Source organism: Styela clava, chromosome 2, assembly GCF_964204865.1.
Source record: "Styela clava chromosome 2, kaStyClav1.hap1.2, whole genome shotgun sequence".
Taxonomy (NCBI): Eukaryota; Metazoa; Chordata; class Ascidiacea; order Stolidobranchia; family Styelidae; genus Styela; species Styela clava.
The window spans coordinates 7,018,033-7,036,203 of record NC_135251.1 but is presented as its reverse complement, the minus strand read 5'-3'; the positions used below and the strand labels follow the sequence as shown (position 1 = coordinate 7,036,203).

The window sequence follows — 18,171 nt, the reverse complement described above, 5'->3', positions numbered from 1 at the left end:
GAGTTCTTTGTTTTTTTGGCGCAAATTTTTCTCGTTTTTTCATTCTATTCTACACTATTGCTGACTTATTGTTATTTTTTTCTTGTAATAAAATTATAACTAACTAAATCTAAAGGTAGCGCTCCAGTGTTCTCTTAAATCCATTCAATTTTCGATACTCCCATGTAGCAGGTTAGGTTAGGCCGTAATTTTATTCCAATTTTCCTTATTTTAGTTCTATTACGAGTTCGGGGACTGTCTGTGTTAGCCCAACTGAATATACCCCCTGCCCATAGGTTTTAGTCCCTTTCCACAACTTGGCGTAAAGTAGGCGAACAAAATTAGTTACCTCCACATTGGTACACACACTTCTGGAACGCCCTGTTGGGGGCTCGCCCTGTACTTTCAGCCAGTGTTGTAGAAAAGCTATGTAGGACATTTTTAATATCAATAATTATTACGAAAGGACTTCAGGCTTGCAAACTATGCATCGCTTCGATTAAAAATATTAACCCTGGTTCTTGATGGATGTTTCCCGCCTTTTGACGTCGTAAAAATTCTTCCTATATTTTACCTTTACAAAATTTTCGATGCTTATTTCAAGTGTATTGCCGCATTAGAGCTTGGAAACAAGTGTAAAAATCTTCAAATTGACAATTTTTTGACGAATATCGAAGCAACTGTAAAAGTAATGGTAACTAATTTTACCATTGTCTATTTCTGCTTTTATGACTGCCAATACTAAATTGAACCTCTTCCGAATACAGAATGACCCTGGAATTTGATTCTACATGCCGTGTGGGGTAATTAACAGTTACCGCATTGCAACACACCACCACAATAGTTTACGCATGGAAGATAGCAGGCGACGCCACTATACTTCGCATTCAGCGCTAATAAAGGCCAGTGAAAGTAGGCTTGAAAGAAAGCGACTCAAATTGCAAGTTGTGCGGATGTGTGCCGCCGCCTTATCGTGCAGAACCTTGAACGAGGCTGTTTTAGCCGGGTCTAGTAACCGTTTTACATCATGAGACTCCTACTGCTTCTGCTATTCCAAGTGTCTTGTTGCTGTTAAATAACCAATCCGGAATCTGGAGACCTCTGATCAAACAACCACGGTAAAATCACCAAATTGTGACACCTGCGAAACCACACAAGAAACCCAGCTAACAATGGCAAGCATGTTCTCAACGGTGACCGTACATTTGAACCCATGTGTATATCCACGGGTTCAATCTATATGCGGGTGCTAAAACCCATGGGTTAGGGTTAGTATGAGTTCAACTATCCGAAAAACAAAAAAAATTCCATAGGTGCAATAGCATACAGGTGCAATTGTCATGGGTTCAAATGTAATGGAACCGTTCTCAACACCTATCACAATGCACCGCGTATTCCCACGACAAGCCTTAAAATCAAAAACAAGTCAATTTATATTTTCCTTTTATTTTCTTTGTCCGACGAAAAATCCGCCTCTGGTTCCAATTGGTACGATTTCCATGTTATAAAACCCACAACAGTAAAGTATACTAAGCAATATACGACGACCAGTGCCCTGCAGACATCTAGCGCGAACCCATATGAAGTATGGTCGCTTTCTGGGATCTCAGTGAGCTCTGTCTGTGCAGTGGTATCTTCAGACGTGATGATCTATGACAAATACATCGTATATGTTAGAAACGGATCAAGTCAGATACGTCGCTAAAGACACATTGCTACTTTAACCCTGAATCCTAGGTATCGCGCAGTTGGGAAATGAAGATAGGATTTTTAGTATTCAATATAATAACACGGTCTGATAAAACACGACGATTGTAACAACCAAACGTACAAAGGAAATACCCCAGGAAGCGTCTTGACAGACTGAAGCAAGTCACCTATGTTCGATCCCTATGTTTGTGCCGGGTAAGTCAGGTAAAGTCACAGTTATTTATTCCAACAAGTAAAAAGAAAAAAATCATGCAATATCTATATATATACATATAATATTTACATTACTGGGAAAGGGAAGCCGCGGGAAATCAAAACTGGTTATCAAGTAGCGACGCCCAAGGTTCCAACACCTAATTAAACAGATTGAGAAAGAGAGTTTATAAATTACTGATATTAATGGTGATTACCATATGAACTCTGAAATTAGCCAACTAACATCGATTATTACTAGAAATTACCGTGCATTAAATGAGGCAAAAGACCAGCGAATAACTGGGGAATCCGCGTTTGCACTGGTATACCAACAGGATGTTAGCTAAAATGCTAAACCAAAGGCTATAGTGCTTAATTTTAGTCAAAGTCAACACTTACCATAATTTCTTCCGCGTCATTTTCATAGAGGTCCCATTCAATCGTTGGACCCTAAGAATAAACATAACTTATTTAGCACGTTTATCAACAAAACTGGCGAAAAAAATCACAAAAAAACTTTGAAGTTTTCCAACATATATTTAAAAACAAAGACATTCTTCACGTCTTAAGGCGTTTCATTTTCAGCAACTCCCATAAAAATGCTGTCTAAGTTAGCACCCCATTTCGCCGAGTTTGAAAATCGGTGTTCACGGAAACCTATGGTCCCGCCAATACAGACCAGTGGTTCTGCAAGTTTCCATTCAAATCCGAGAGCTTATATTATTATATTATATTGATTGTTTGACTAAAACTGATAGGTCACTATTATTGAACTTCCTAAACATAAAAAGTTATTTTGTTTATTAGGTTTGCTTTTGTATATACTTAAAATTTACAGTTCAGACAATAAAATACAAATGAACTATCGAGGGCACAGGGGTTCTTTCGATTTACGCCTACGGAAAAAAGGTTGAAAATCACTGTCCTAACTTAATGAAGATTCAGTGAATTCTCGTTGGAAGGTTCAGCAGTTAATGACGTACACAAAAGATGGTGTTGTTTGAGTCTTTTATGTTCTATTTTCAAATAAGAACTATAAAAACTTCAATATCAATAAACTAGCATTGCTCAAATATATAGACACGAAAGTCGCGTTTCCTTTTAGTCTTGAGTTTACCAAGTTTGCTGGAAGAGATCCGACGGGGTAGAGAAATATGGAATAAAACGTCTCCCGTCAATAAAAAAGAAAACAGCAAACTGTTTGGTGAAATACCGGGTCCCATTAGACTCAAAAATAATGGAAACAGTCCTATGTAGCTCTCCTAACCGTCTTCAAGTGCAGATATTTTGAAAACCGGTTGGTTGAGAAAAAAACGTTTTTCTCAATGGCAATCCCTTTAACAACAAGACTTACAACCAATAGGGGGATTCAAGGTGTTCGCGCGAAGTCGTCCCTGAAATGTGGGAAAGTCATGGGGCCCGTTCTTGTTTTTTTTCAGATATTAGATATTAAACGACCGCAGCAAATGGGTTTCCAAAGTTATATTATTAGATTTATGTAAAGCGTGTTATGTTGATGCAGCTTACGTAGTGAGATACATACGTTTTCTAAAATGGGGGAATATATATATTGTTAATGGGCTCAATACATAAGAGAACCTGCAAAAATATTAAATCCTACACTGTTCACTGCTCACCAAGAATTTGGCGAAAGAATTAATAAGTCTACTTTGCAATAAGCGATTGATGGTATTTACTTCGCGACAGAAAAATATCCGTAGTGACTCATCCTGGCTCTATTCTTACCTCGTCGTATTCAAAATCAAGGCTGAACCTCTCGCTTTGAGAAGCCATCTTGCGGCCTTGGCGAAGGCCTCAAAAGTTGATGAATTTTCTCCGTAAGTAATATTTTTTCATCCGGTACACTTCCTTGACCAATGCATGCCGCCGTCTAGTCCATATCAGAAAACGTCTTTTATGCAAATGTTATATTTTAACGCGTTTCTAACGATTTTTTACATTGCGTTATGACGTCACAAACATATACGATATTTTGTTCCAGGCGGGTTTATGGTTTACTAACATGCGTTTGTTCCTCCCTATAAAGAGTTTATTCATACATTTAAGTATTCTTGGCAATTTGTTTTCAACATCATATTGTCTAATTTGTAAGATAGAATAATGGTTACTTCGCAACTAACGTGCCAACTGCTTTTGAGTCCCGAAACTTGGTATTGTGTTTTTGGTATTAAGTGATATTTTTATTGAATATATTCACCTTAATGGCTGATAACAAAACAATTTGATTTGATGAGATATTTAAAATTGATTCAATTTTAAGAATTAAATCATTGTGATTGCGTATTATCAAAGGTTTATGCTCGTTTCGAGAAATCTGGCACTAAATCTTGACTCCAACCACCTTTTTTTTATCCATTTAATTCTTTTTGTTTCTGTCTATTTTGTGGGGGTGTTTCCGATTCACTGATTCTAAAAGGTTTCCGAGACGAAATTCTAGGTTTTCAAGGAGCCCTCATTGGCTGTATTACATGAGTAACGCCAGCGATGACTCGGACACTGCTTTGCTGAACGAAAGGACACGTTTAATCAACGTCAATATGGATAATAATGTGGATAGCGCGAATGTGGAAGTGTGAGTTAAATTTTAAATTTTACACCTTTATACCGGTACGGTTAGTGTTATCCAGTAAACTTTATATCTACCGGTACCGGTAATGCTTTTTATATTCATTCTTACAGTCTTATAGTCTTGTTTCCTAATTTTATGTTTCAGTGTTTTGTAATTTCAAAGACAGAAAGATGTAACAAATTTCATAATTGTGGGCTACCGGTAATACGGTACAACTAATTGTTCATTATTCTTTATAACATTTTAATAGTAAGGAATTTTTGTTACTCTGTGACGTCTATACATTATGACTGACATGAACTGATGTACCGTACCGGTAACCAGTCAAGCTGTATAATTTGGCTGCTTCCTGAAAAAAGTTCTGAAGTTCGTTGTACAATCAATTTTGCATGAATGTGGAGATCAATATCTCTAGAATACAGAGAGAAGTTAGCAAGACAATATGCCATGAAGTTTTTGATGAAATTTGGTTGAAATTTTGCAGTTATATTATGCATTCAACTTTTTGTTGTCAACTCCATGACATCACTTGTTTCATCTCATTGCTTGAAAAATGTTTAGTTGAAAGTGAAAAGTGAATTATGGTGAATATATAGGTGTTACTGCTATCAACTAGCATAATAACAACAGCAAACCATCAAGACCTCGATATAGTAAAATTGAATAAATGAGTGAAATTTCACTTCGTGATATTTATGAAATTGCTGATATGCAATGATATTCGCCACACCTGCAAGACTGCCAGATGTCTGGATGTAGGCCTACATGTGGTACTATACTAAACCCTCAATTTTTTGGTTTAAACCTGCCCAGCTATACTCCTATGTATCCGGTTATTTATTAAATATTTATATTATCATATTTTGTCACAGTCGCCCACGGCCGTCAACTTCAAGACAATCAGATTCAGCATCACAACAAGAAGGTCAGCATGAAAGCACTCAACCACGACAAAGACGAAGAAGAAGGGAAAGGACGCAGGAAGAAGGTCAGTGCAGTGATTTTTGTAAATTTCAATGGTTTGAATATTTTCTATTGGAAATAAAAGAGCATGATTGGTTAGCATCGTCGAGCAGAGCTGAATCCAGAGTCGTGAGGAACTTCGTGTAGGGAAAAAAAAAATTGCATGTTTCATGGAGCATCGTAGTTTTAGTAGCGCCTTGTTTTAGTAGCGCCTTGTCTTAGTAGCATTGTTTGATTTAGAAGAGACTTTCTAATTTTTGTCTGTTTTGTTTAGTATGTTTAAGCATCAGATTTCAGATGTTTAATTTTCAAATGTGACTCTTCTGAAATATGCTTAAATCAATTATTTTAGATATTGAATATAAACAATTTTAAAGAGATTTAATATTATTCATATTCATCATTTGGACAAAATGATTTATTCCAAAGTTGTGGTTTCCCTTTTTTGAGCGACTGTCTGCTCTGCATGTAGCACTGGTACGAGGTGTCTAACAAGTAGAAAGACGTATTTGTCACATTGTTGATCTTCTATATCAGAAGTTGTCAACCGAGTTTCTGTGGCACCCCAGATGTTCTGCAAGTTTCCATTCTAATCGTAGAGTCGATATTGATATATATATATATATATAATCAAATTTCAAGATCATTTTGTTTTGTCAGTATTAGTTTGCTTTCACGTATATTTTATAGTTCATACAGTCTATATCAGGGGTGGGCACACTGCGGCTCGCCATACTTTTTGTGTGGCTCTTCTCGCTAACAAATTATTATCCTAATTTTAACTAAAAGAAAAACTTTGATGTAAACTCTTTTAATTTTAAGTCGTAAAAAAGTTTTCGTCAATGATTAAGACAAATTATGTTCAAATATGAAATTCGCTGTAGCGTTGCATTTGGATTCAAGTCGGCAAATCTTTCGTCACAATCGTCAATGTTTATTGATGCGTCGGCGGTATTGCAGCTTGATTGCGGTTAGTGAGTCTAAGTTACTGTGCGATATGTCTTCAATTAAAAAACGAAAGTACGAAGATGAAAACAGAGTTGTCAAGTCAGAATGGGAAGAAGAATACGCATTTACCAGTCAGGAGAATAAACCTTTGTGCTTAAACTGCCATAAGCTACTAAGTCAGAATAAAGTCATCAATGTTAAACGGCACCATGAAAGGAATCATGAAAACTTCTTACAAGACTACCCTCGTAAATCAGCTATAAGGAAACACAAATTAAATGAGCTCAAATTGTACATATATTTGAGCATAGCTGCCTTGTTTATCTATTTATTGTTATTAGACTCTTGTGTGAATTTTTTTTCTGTTTATGGTATTTTAATAATGATGAATTCACAAATTCTGTGGCTCTTTTGAAGTTCTGACTTGCAGCATGCGGCTCTTATACTAAAAAATTGTGCCCACCCCTGGCCTATATTACAGTGCCATAAGTATTGTACAGAGGTTTCTCAAGCCCTTGGGATGAGCCATTAAGGTTCTGCCCTACCGAACAAGTTGAGAACTGTTCTATTTATTAACTTGAATAAAATTTTTCAATTTTAGAGGAACAAGAAGAAGAAATGGCGATGAAATACGGAGCTAGTACCGTCATCTCACTATTCGTGCCTGTCACTTTATGTATGGCGGTCGTTGTGGCTACAATTAGGTAAGTATCTGACTAGGTATTTGGGAGACGAAAGTTGATAATATGGTAAAATCATTTTCTGTGTCAAATTTGGTTAGCTTTCACCCGTTTACTGTCAGGGTAGTTGGCAGACGAAATATTTTATGCCCAGAGTTTTTTTTCCAGAAACTTTAGGTATACGTAATTCACTATCTGCTTAAAATTTCCATCAGTATAATATACTAATGTCTAATTGGGAGCATAATTTCATAATCTGGGTAGGTTTGATAAAAGTATTTGTAATGTTGATGAAAACATAATTTAACAAACAACTTGTTCATTTCTAGTTCTGTTTCACAGTGCACTGAACAATCAATTACAATAGCTGGTGAAATATAATATCACATATGATATCAACAATTTGTTGAGTTCAGCTCTGTATTGCGCTACACTGACCAATGCACAAAAATAATTCCATTGTAAATTGTTCATTTTCAGCTCTGTTTCGTACTACACCGACCAAAGTGACAATATCTACCTCGCTTACACTCCATTTCATACCGAGGATGCAGACACAGGACAAGTTGTTTGGGAAACCATTCTAAATTCTTTGATAATGATCGGAGTGATTTTCGTGATGACTGTTGTACTGGTTCTGCTGTATAAGTACAGGTAAGGTTTTTATAGTTTACTCAGAGCAACGCCCTCAATTAATAAAAAGAGTGCTGAAGAAAATTTGCGAGTTTTCTCAAAGCTAGACCCTGAGGTCTCAACTAAAAGTGAAAAGAGTACTGATGGAATATTTGGAAGTTTGCTCAAAGTAAGGTTCAATGACCCTCAACTAAAAGTGGAAAGATTGTAATTCTAGGGTGCTGCCAAATAGATAACGCTATTTTAAAAGTCTCCTTCATTATTTTTTTCTATAATAATTTGTTTCAGATGCTACAAGGTAATTCACGGTTGGCTGGTCGTGTCATCTCTTTTGATGCTGTTTCTATTCGCTTACTTATATTTCGGAGAAGTTTTCAGAGCGTACAATGTCGCAATGGATTACATAACTATATCAATTGTACTCTGGAATTTTGGAGTCGTTGGGATGGCCTGCATACATTGGAAAGGTTAGATCTTTATTGCAAATTTGGAGGCGATGAACACTGATTAATTTTTTTATATCTTTAGTCTGAAACCAAACCAAAGTCTGTTTGGATATCGTTTATTGCAAATAATGGAATGAACATGATTATACAATGTTTTTCAAGACTCTTGCTGTACGCTAACAGAAATGTATTTTTGTAACAATTGCGAAACGTTACAATGTAAACGTGCAAATGAATTTGTGTTAGTGCAAAGCAAATAGCAAGGCTCTTGAATTACATATTTATTTCTTCCGCAGAATCCTTGCACTAATGCATCGAGCAGCGTTTCCCAATCGGGGGTCCCCCCAGGGGGGTTAAAGTGGGCCACAATGCCAGGGGCAAAGCTGATTCTACTTTTCTCTTCACAAGAAAACTCGCAGTTCTTTCTAGTTTATTGCTTGACAAGGTTATTTCACAGGACCTTTTCCCTTTAATGAGCATGAATCGTTTGGACCTAATGGGATGCAGGATCTACCAACAAAAGTAACACCTTAAATAGTACTGCAATGACAAACAGAGGGGCTCATGAGTACCTTTGTGAAAGCATTTGGAAGGGGGCCATGAGCTATAAAGGTTTGGAACCACTGGCATAGGGGGAGGATGCCTCACATAGCCTTAACTGATAGTTATAGAATATATTTGTATTAGTTTAAAGCAAGGATTTTGAATCACTTAGAATAGTTATCTTTATTCTTACTAGAGCATCCTTGCATTATACAGATCCGCCGTCGCAAAGTAACAGAAAGACAAGTTGTTAATCTCACAGAAATCTGATTGGTCGCTACTTTACCTCGTCTATAACATTTGCTTTAATATCCATCCACAGGTCCTCTCTTGCTCCAGCAAGCATATTTGATTATCGTCTCAGCATTGATGGCTCTGGTTTTCATAAAATATTTACCGGAATGGACAGCGTGGTTGATTCTTGCTGTTGTTGCTGTTTATGATATTATGGCCGTGCTGTGCCCTAGAGGTGGGTTCGATTTCATGCTTTTTTGTTAACCAAGTATCCTCTAATACAGAGGCTGGACCTGGAAACGTATGACACGGTGAGCCAAAGGATTTTTCTTTTGGCAAGTACACCATAAGCTTGTGTGGTATACAGATTGTGCAGTTCACAGATGGAAACTGCCTACGTCTTTCCAAATAAATGAAACAAGCGTGACATTCCTTACCATAACATTCCTTACCTTGACATTCCATACCATAATCATGTGCAGTGTATTCAAATTTACAGTACTATCTCCAATAAATGAATCGAGTGTGCCAGAAAAGGTTATTTTCATGGCACTTGATTTTATTAACATGCTTGCAAATATTACACATAGGCAGTGTTCCCTCTAAGGTGTGCGCGCGCACACAGCTTTCAGTGGCTGCACACACGCATAGATTTACTGCGCACAGACGTATTTCGATGTAATAAAACAATGTTCTCGATTGGCAGGTTGAGAAAGTTTGTTGTTGGCCCACCCATTACCCGGTTAGAACCCCAAAATTTTTTCATTGGTTTTTGCACAAATATTAGTCAGAAGTATTAATGTAAACACTAGTGTGGCGAAAAGGACTCAAACTAAAGAATTATCGTGGTTTCGATTTGTGCATTATTATCTTTTAGGCCCACTCCGAGTTCTCGTTGAGCTGGCACAAGAGCGAGACGAACCAATATTTCCAGCATTGATTTATTCATCTGCAATGATGTGGCCGACGATATCCATGGCCCAGAATGGTGAAGAAAACAGTCATCAGGTATGGTTTAATGAAATGAACTGTGTTCACTATCTGGAACTACTCTGGTATATAATGAGTCGCTTGTGACAGCAAAATTCTTAAAGCCTTTATTGCTTCTTATTCATAAAATATATATCAATTTTGCATGACTTCTTTGCTACATTTTTTTTTTCGTTTTTTTCTTCATGAGCTTTCAGTTCAAACAAGCTTTTGTACAAGTAACATGTCACTATTTTAGGTTAAAAATTGCCCAGCTAATTTGTTGCACTCTTGGTGATATGGTGGGAATTGAGCTTTTGCCAGAGATATTTAAATCTGAAAAGCCTGTTCCATATGTAAGTCTACTTATGCGGAACTCTGTTTGGCTTGTCTTTATCGGCCAGTTTATTGCACCCTTGGGGGGCGTGGGTATGTGCCGGATATCTTTATCCTGCGATGCTAACATAGTCCCATGATTCGTATCCCCTATTCAAAGACTCAACATTTCCCCTGTCCCCTGCACTTCAATAAAATTACCTAGTTTTGCTTTTAACATGTTTCCATAAGTTATTTTGCTCATCATGTTCAATAGCAATGTAGGAAGCAAAATAATAAATGCATTTCAGTCAAAGAATCAAATAAATCACAGTCAAGTTAATTTAAATTAATATAGTTATCAAGAATGGTATACCTAGTAAGGGTCTGTGTTTGTGGCCCTCACAGGGGTTCAAGGACCCAGTCCAAGAAGCCATGCACTAGGCCAGGGTTTCCCAAACTGGGACTCCTGGACCCATAGGGGTCGGTGATGACTGCACAGGGGGTCTGCAACGATATGAAAATAGTCCTGAAACATATATAAATAAATCCTAATCTTATCCAATTGCGGTTATCCAGCCAATATTTTACGTTAGTATGTATTGAATCCGACTTTCATGAGTTTTATTTCGTCAAAGGAAACGTTATCCTTCCTCGTTGGTTAGGCATAGAAATTGATATGGTCTAGGATGGGGGTGCGTCAAAAAAAAAAGATTCACAAACAGGGGTCTGCGCAGTAGTGGGATTCAGCCGGTTCGCACCGGTTCCATAGAACCGTCTCACAGGGTAACCTGTGTAACCTTGGTAACTGAACCGCTTGAAAATATGACATTTGTATGATGGAACCGGCTGACGAAAAATTTGAATCCCACCACTGGGTCTGCGGCCCGAAAAGTTTGGGAAACTTCGCACTAGGCTATCTCAGACAATTCTTTTATTGTCACATCATTTGCATGATTTCTCTTTTTCCTCTTTAAGCAAAATCGTGACCAATCACCATCTGATGATGAAAATCCGGATGAAAGCGGTGGATTCGATGCTCGATGGAGCAGAACAAGAACTGATCAGGTGATTAGTATTTCGCTTCTCGTGTTTTTATTTTTTTTTCATCTCTACCATGTATCAAATCTCCTATTCGAAAGAAGGGATTCATTATCAAAGTCTCTTTCTTTATTGATTGTAATCTTCATTGATTCATTGCTCCATACGATTTCTTAAAGAACTGGGGATCTACAAAGGAAAACACGACTTGATATAAGAGTCACAACTTACAACTTATTCCATTTAAATTTATTAATTTCTTCAATAATATTCAGTTTTTCAGTACTATTCAGTAGTTCCTCAGTCTCCATTCCATTCATTCTTACCTCTCTTCAATAACATGGTGGTGTAGCAACTCATTAAAGCTATTCATATGTTTTCCAACTTTACTTCTCTGTGTTTACTTCAGTAAATTCCAGTTTTTGGATCTAATTCAACAGTTTTCCATTCCCTATTTCATAAATTTCAATCTTCCTACAGGAGGTTGAAGTAGCCACATCCCACGAGAGTCGTGAACAAGCGAGAGCAGCCCAAGGAACTCCACCCCCAGTCCCAGAAGAAGAAGACAAGGGAGTAAAGCTCGGACTTGGAGATTTTATATTTTACAGGTAAAATGATTTTTTACCGTTAAATCTGGAAGTCAGGGTTTGGTTCACATTAATTAGCTGTATTAGCAATTTAAACTTTGTTTGGGTTTAAATTATATTATTTAGGGCAACATTATTGAAGTAGTAAATTGTATTTTATCGCAGTTTTTTCCTGTACTTCTGTGTGAGTGCCCATAACTTTGCCCAGAGATGGGTCTCCATACCTCTGAGTGAGTGCCTATGACTTTGCTTAGCGACGAGTCTCCTTTACTTCCGAGTAAGTGCCCGTAACTTTGCTCAGATATGAGTTTCCTTTACTTTCGAGTGAGTGCCTGTAACTTTGATTAGAGATGAGTCTCCTTCACTTCTGGGTGATTGCCCGTAACTTTGCTCAGAGATGAGTCTCCTTTACTTACGAGTGAGTGCCCGTAACTTTGCTCCAAGATGAGTCTTCTTTACTCCTGAGTAGGTGCCCATATCTTTGCTCTGAGATGAGTTTCCTTTACTTCTGAGTGAGTGCCCATATCTTTGCTGAGAGACGAGTTTCCTTTACTTCTGAGTGAGTGCCCATAACTTTGCTCTGAGATGAATCTCCTTTACTTCTGAGTGAGTGCCCATATCTTTGCTGAGAGACGAGTTTCCTTTACTTCTGAGTGAGTGCCCATAACTTTGCTCTGAGATGAGTTTCCTTTACTTCTGAGTGAGTGCCCATAACTTTGCTCTGAGATGAGTTTCCTTTACTTCTGAGTGAGTGCCCATAACTTTGCTCTGAGATGAGTTTCCTTTACTTCTGAGTGAGTGCCCATAACTTTGCTCTGAGATGAGTTTCCTTTACTTCTGAGTGAGTGCCCATAACTTTGCTCAGAGATGAGTATCCTTTACTTCTGAGTGAGTGCCCATATCTTTGCTCTGAGATGAATCTCCTTTACTTCTGAGTGAGTGCCCATATCTTTGCTGAGAGACGAGTTTTCTTTACTTCTGAGTGAGTGCTCATATCTTTGCTCTGAGATGAATCTCCTTTACTTCTGAGTGAGTGCCCATAACTTTGCTCTGAGATGAATCTCCTTTACTTCTGAGTGAGTGCTCATATCTTTGCTCTGAGATGAATCTCCTTTACTTCTGAGTGAGTGCCCATAACTTTGCTCTGAGATGAATCTCCTTTACTTCTGAGTGAGTGCCCATAACTTTGCTCTGAGATGAGTTTCCTTTACTTCTGAGTGAGTGCCCATAACTTTGCTCTGAGATGAGTTTCCTTTACTTCTGAGTGAGTGCCCATATCTTTGCTCAGAGATGAGTATCCTTTACTTCTGAGTGAGTGCCCATATCTTTGCTCAGAGATGAGTATCCTTTACTTCTGAGTGAGTGCCCATAACTTTGCTCTGAGATGAATCTCCTTTACTTCTGAGTGAGTGCCCATAACTTTGCTCTGAGATGAGTTTCCTTTACTTCTGAGTGAGTGCCCATAACTTTGCTCTGAGATGAGTTTCCTTTACTTCTGAGTGAGTGCCCATAACTTTGCTCTGAGATGAGTTTCCTTTACTTCTGAGTGAGTGCCCATAACTTTGCTCTGAGATGAGTTTCCTTTACTTCTGATTGAGTGCCCATATCTTTGCTGAGAGATGAATCTCCTCTACTTCTGAATGAGTGCCCATAACTTTGCTCTGAGATGAGTCTCCTTTACTTTCGAGTGATTGCCCGTAACTTTGCTCAGATATGAGTTTCCTTTACTTCCGAGTGAGTGCCTGTAACTTTGCTAAGAGATGAGTCTTCTTTACTTCTGAGTGAGTGCCCGTAACTTTGCTCAGAGATGAGTCTCCTTCACTTCTGAGTGAGTGCCCGTAACTTTGCTAAGAGATGAGTCTTCTTTACTTCTGAGTGAGTGCCCGTAACTTAGCTCAGAGATGAGTCTCCTTCACTTCTGAGTGAGTGCCCGTAACTTTGCTAAGAGATGAGTCTTCTTTACTTCTGAGTGAGTGCCCGTAACTTTGCTCAGAGATCAGTCTTCTTTACTTACTAGTGAGTGCCCGTAACTTTTCTCAGATATGAGTCTCCCATACTTCTGATTGAGTGCCTATAACTTAGCTCAGAGACGAGTCTTCTTTACTTCTGCATGAGTGCGGATAGATTTACCCAGAGATGAGTCTCCTTTACTTCTGAGTGAGTGAGTGAGTGCCTGTAATTTTGCTCAGAGATTAGTCTTCTTTACTGCGGAGTGATTACATGTATCTTTGCTCAGAGACGAGTCTTTTTAACTTGAGAGTGAGTGCACATGACCTATGAGTGAGGATCGCTATCTTAATAAAAATTTGAAAATCTATAACATATTATTAATATTTTCAGTGTACTTGTTGGAAAAGCCTCAGCATCAGGAGATTGGAACACAACGTTGGCTTGTTTCGTTGCAATTCTTATCGGGTTATGTTTTACGCTGATACTCCTTGCTATATTCAGACAAGCCCTACCTGCTTTACCAATCTCTATCGCATTTGGCCTTATCTTTTATTTCAGGTGAGGTAGTGGTTAGCAATTTTTATTACATGGTTGTGTGTTCAATAATTCTTTAAAACAGGGGTCTCAAACTCGCAGCTCGGGGCCAATTGCGGCCTGCAGGACGATAGTTTGTGGCATCTGCCTTAGTATGAAAGTTTGTATTAGTGTGGCCCGCAAGTCACTTAGCTCAGTTCGCATGATTGATACATTTAATATGAGTTCTCGAAATTTTGACGTCACAATCACTAACGCTCAAATTTATGTTGTTACATTGTAACCATGTTTCCATGTGGTGAGACATCACTGTCCATCGGTAAAACACTTGGTGGAAACAAATGAAGAGAAAAAAAGGTTTGAATTTTTAAACTAAGCTGATGCGGCCCACCCACCCAGTCTCTGCTTCCAGGGGCCCTGGGTAAATTAAGTTTGAGACCCCTGCTTTAAAATAACTTTATTTTTGTATTTCAGCACTGATTATGTAACGCGACCCTTCATGGACCAAATCAATTCTCATCAGATTTATCTATAACAGAAGAAAGCCACCTAGTGGTGGCCTCTCAGGAATGACCAATTCAAACATGGATGATTTGATACCGGGATTCTCTCACTTGCACGACTCATGCCCCCCCCAATAACTCTCAATACATAAGAGACCCTTCTTATATATGGAAATACATTATTCTATTTTTATTACATTCCCATCAGTCATTTTAAATATCAAGTTTTATAAATAAAAAATGAATCAAATCAATTGCAATTCACTTTCAATTACTGTACACACAGTGAAAGCCATGGCTCTCAGAGAAACCCTGATATAATAAATTGCACGGCCTATAAAGATTTTGTAAAAGCATAGATCTGTTTCTCTACAGACAATTTTTCAATTCCAATTAATCCAGTTTCGCTTTAATAGAAAATCTTATATCTCATTTTTTGTAATGCTTTTCCAATTTATTCTCAATTGTCATTATTTGATATTTCTGATCAAACTGTCAGAAAATAATTTAGTTTGACAATTTTCGGATTTCAATTGAGTTATGTTCATAATTGTTTAATTAATATACTTCGAAATTATATCTTGTATTTTGTAATTCTTTTTTCCCAATTTATTCTCAATTGTAGTTCTTTGATATATTTGCATCAATCGGAAAATGATTCAGTTTGACAATATTTGGATTTTGCCATAAAGTATGGATTACGGTAGTTTCTCTCGGACAATTTTTCAATTTTAATCGAGTTATCTCCATAATTTTTTTGATTAATATATATCGAATTTATATCTTGCTTTTTCCCCACTCAAGTGTCGTTATTTTATATTTTTGTGTCGATCTGACAGAAAATGATTTAGTTGGACAATTTTAATCGAGTTATCTCCAAAAATTTTTTGATTAATATATATCGAATTTATATCTTGCTTTTTCCCCACTCAAGTGTCGTTATTTAATATTTTTGTGTCAATCTGACAGAAAATGATTTAGTTTGACAATTTTAATCGAGTTATCTCCATAATTTTTTTGATTAATATATATCAGATTTAAATCTTGCTTTTTCCCCACTCAAGTGTCGTTATTTAATATTTTTGTGTCAATCTGACAGAAAATGATTTAGTTTGACAATTTTTCAATTTTGATCGAGTTATCTTCATAATCTTTTCGATTAATTCATATCTCATTTCTTGTAACGCTTTTTCCCTACTCAAGTGTCATTATTTAATATTTTTGCGTCAATCTGACAGAAAAAGATTTAGTTTTACAATTTTCAGAATGACTCATTTCATATAGAATGATTTACGTTATACATGGTAATCGTTCCACGCTCAATCCATAATAATTTGCAGCTGTTCGTGACACATACATTCTGAGATGCTCTTTAATTGGGCTTCAAGCTTATGGTGATTTTCATCGAACAGTGCCTCGCACTTGATAACCTCCAGACTTCTTATTTATTTCTGCATTATTCTGTTGTTCAATTTCCTCGTCTGTGAGTGCAGATCACGATGGCTTTTGTCATTTCTCTATTCTAAATAATTCTTTTTCACAATCTTTTGAAAGATTTTTTAGAAAATCTTTTTTTACTTGTTTGTGGTATTTTTACATAATGTTGACTTGACAATGCTCACCAGCAATTCTTAATCCATACAGATGGAATAAATAACTAGTTTAATATCCCCATTCCCTCAATAGATTGGCAAGACGTTATCTGTGAGTCACTATCAAGAGCGTAGCCTGGGTTCCTGTGTGTGACCCCCCGACCCCAACCCCCTTTTTTTTTAAATATAAAAAAAGCATGTTTTGTATCGTACAAAGCAATTCTTGCTTGAATGCTTTTTAGAACATCAAGAGTGTTGAAAACCCATCGGAACTGCTAGCTGTTATGATCTTGGCAATTTTGAGTTTTATAACCCACCTGCTCCCCATATGATTAATTGAACTGGCCAGTCAGCTTCCTGTGATTCTTATTGAGCCATTTTTTCTCTACCCTGAATAAAAATGAAATCTCTATCCCCCATCCGCACTTGCTAGAGATTTTGAAAAACATATGTCAATAATTTTTCTTTTCTCTCTCTCTCTGACTGTTCAAGCATCCATCCAATTGAAGAATCATAAATACCAGTACCGAACAGAACGAACAATCAATTTTCCCATTTCATGTATTAATATTGTTCCATATAGAAGTGACAGACTTTTTGCATAGCGTAGATTTTTTTTGCAGCTTCACTCATTAGCTCTGTTCCATTTTTTTATGTGTGCTTTGATTTACATTTAATGTTTTTACAAACTTATTAGCAAACATGCTTGATAATTAATTTGTTACTATAATTATTGTAATCTGGGGAAAATCTATATTCAATAAAATGAAAGAATGGTTGAAAAATTTTCTTGTTTTAATATCTCTTGAAATACTAAATATTAGTTCTATGATTTTAAGCCGCCTCATCGGCTCTCAGTCTTCTGCGAGATAAATAGGTATGTCCTATCCCTACTGTAATCCCTGGTAGCCCTACATCTCTGTTTTATATATAGCAATCTCATCTTGTGACATAAAATAGAAGGTAAAAAAACGCATGAGGCTCTGCAAAACTGAATATATTTCTATGTGAATCGGCTGGAAATATTTCTATGGACATCTTTGTTTTTCATAAATAGCAATCTCATCTTGTGACGTAAAATAGAAGTTAAAAAACAGCATGAGGCTCTGCAAAACTGAATATATTTCTTTGTGAATCAGGGCTGGAAAAATTTCTATCGACATCTTTGTTTTTCATAAATAGCAATCTCATCTTGTGACGTAAAATAGAAGTTAAAAAACAGCATGAGGCTCTGCAAAACTGAATATATTTCTTTGTGAATCAGGACTGGAAACATTTCTATGGACTTGCATGTTTTAGTCGTTCCTTTTGTGCTAGATATCACTAAAAGTGCATGTTTTGTTAAATTTAACTTGCCGGTATTGCTTTCATTTCACATTTGTATATCCTGGAATAAAATTAAAAACTTTGTCATTTGTAGTTGTATAAGGCGATATTATAGTGCTTTTCAGGTAGGTTTGAGTTATTGAAAGCTTATCTGCATATAAGCTCATCACCATTTTTCAAATTAAATATTCGGTTCGAATTCAATTTTTTTATTATTAATATAAACATCACATTCACACAGAATAGACACAATAACACTTTAAAACGAGCTTATAATAGTTTTCCACTTCTTCTTATGGGTTGACAGTTTACCATTTTTAGTTGCAATAGTTTTTTCACAGTTGATGATATTTTTTATCACGCATGAAAATTGACAAAATTGAGGCCTTTTATTACGAAGTTTACATTTGTATAAAAAATATCTGGCACGTAA

At 36.8% G+C, this 18,171-nt stretch overlaps 2 protein-coding genes across 2 annotated transcripts; one reads left to right on the top strand and one right to left on the bottom strand.

Annotated features, from left to right (window-relative positions):
* Positions 1-1,405: 1,405 nt before the first annotated feature.
* On the bottom strand, positions 1,406-3,802 carry LOC120331870 (uncharacterized). Its single transcript, XM_039399038.2, has 3 exons — positions 3,631-3,802; positions 2,284-2,334; positions 1,406-1,629 (listed from the first exon to the last, which is right to left on the bottom strand). Exons 1-3 carry the CDS (start codon positions 3,676-3,678, stop codon positions 1,411-1,413), a joined length of 318 nt encoding a protein of 105 aa, XP_039254972.1. The 5' UTR covers positions 3,679-3,802; the 3' UTR covers positions 1,406-1,410.
* Positions 3,803-4,268: 466 nt separating this feature from the next.
* On the top strand, positions 4,269-17,825 carry LOC120336598 (presenilin-1-like). The gene is made up of 11 exons (XM_078109628.1): positions 4,269-4,477; positions 5,347-5,462; positions 6,987-7,089; positions 7,546-7,719; positions 7,987-8,165; positions 9,010-9,156; positions 9,799-9,929; positions 11,184-11,273; positions 11,727-11,854; positions 14,174-14,341; positions 14,792-17,825. The coding sequence occupies exons 1-11, from the start codon at positions 4,374-4,376 to the stop codon at positions 14,850-14,852; spliced, it is 1,401 nt and encodes a 466-aa protein (XP_077965754.1). The 5' UTR covers positions 4,269-4,373; the 3' UTR covers positions 14,853-17,825.
* The last annotated feature ends 346 nt before the right edge of the window (positions 17,826-18,171 follow it).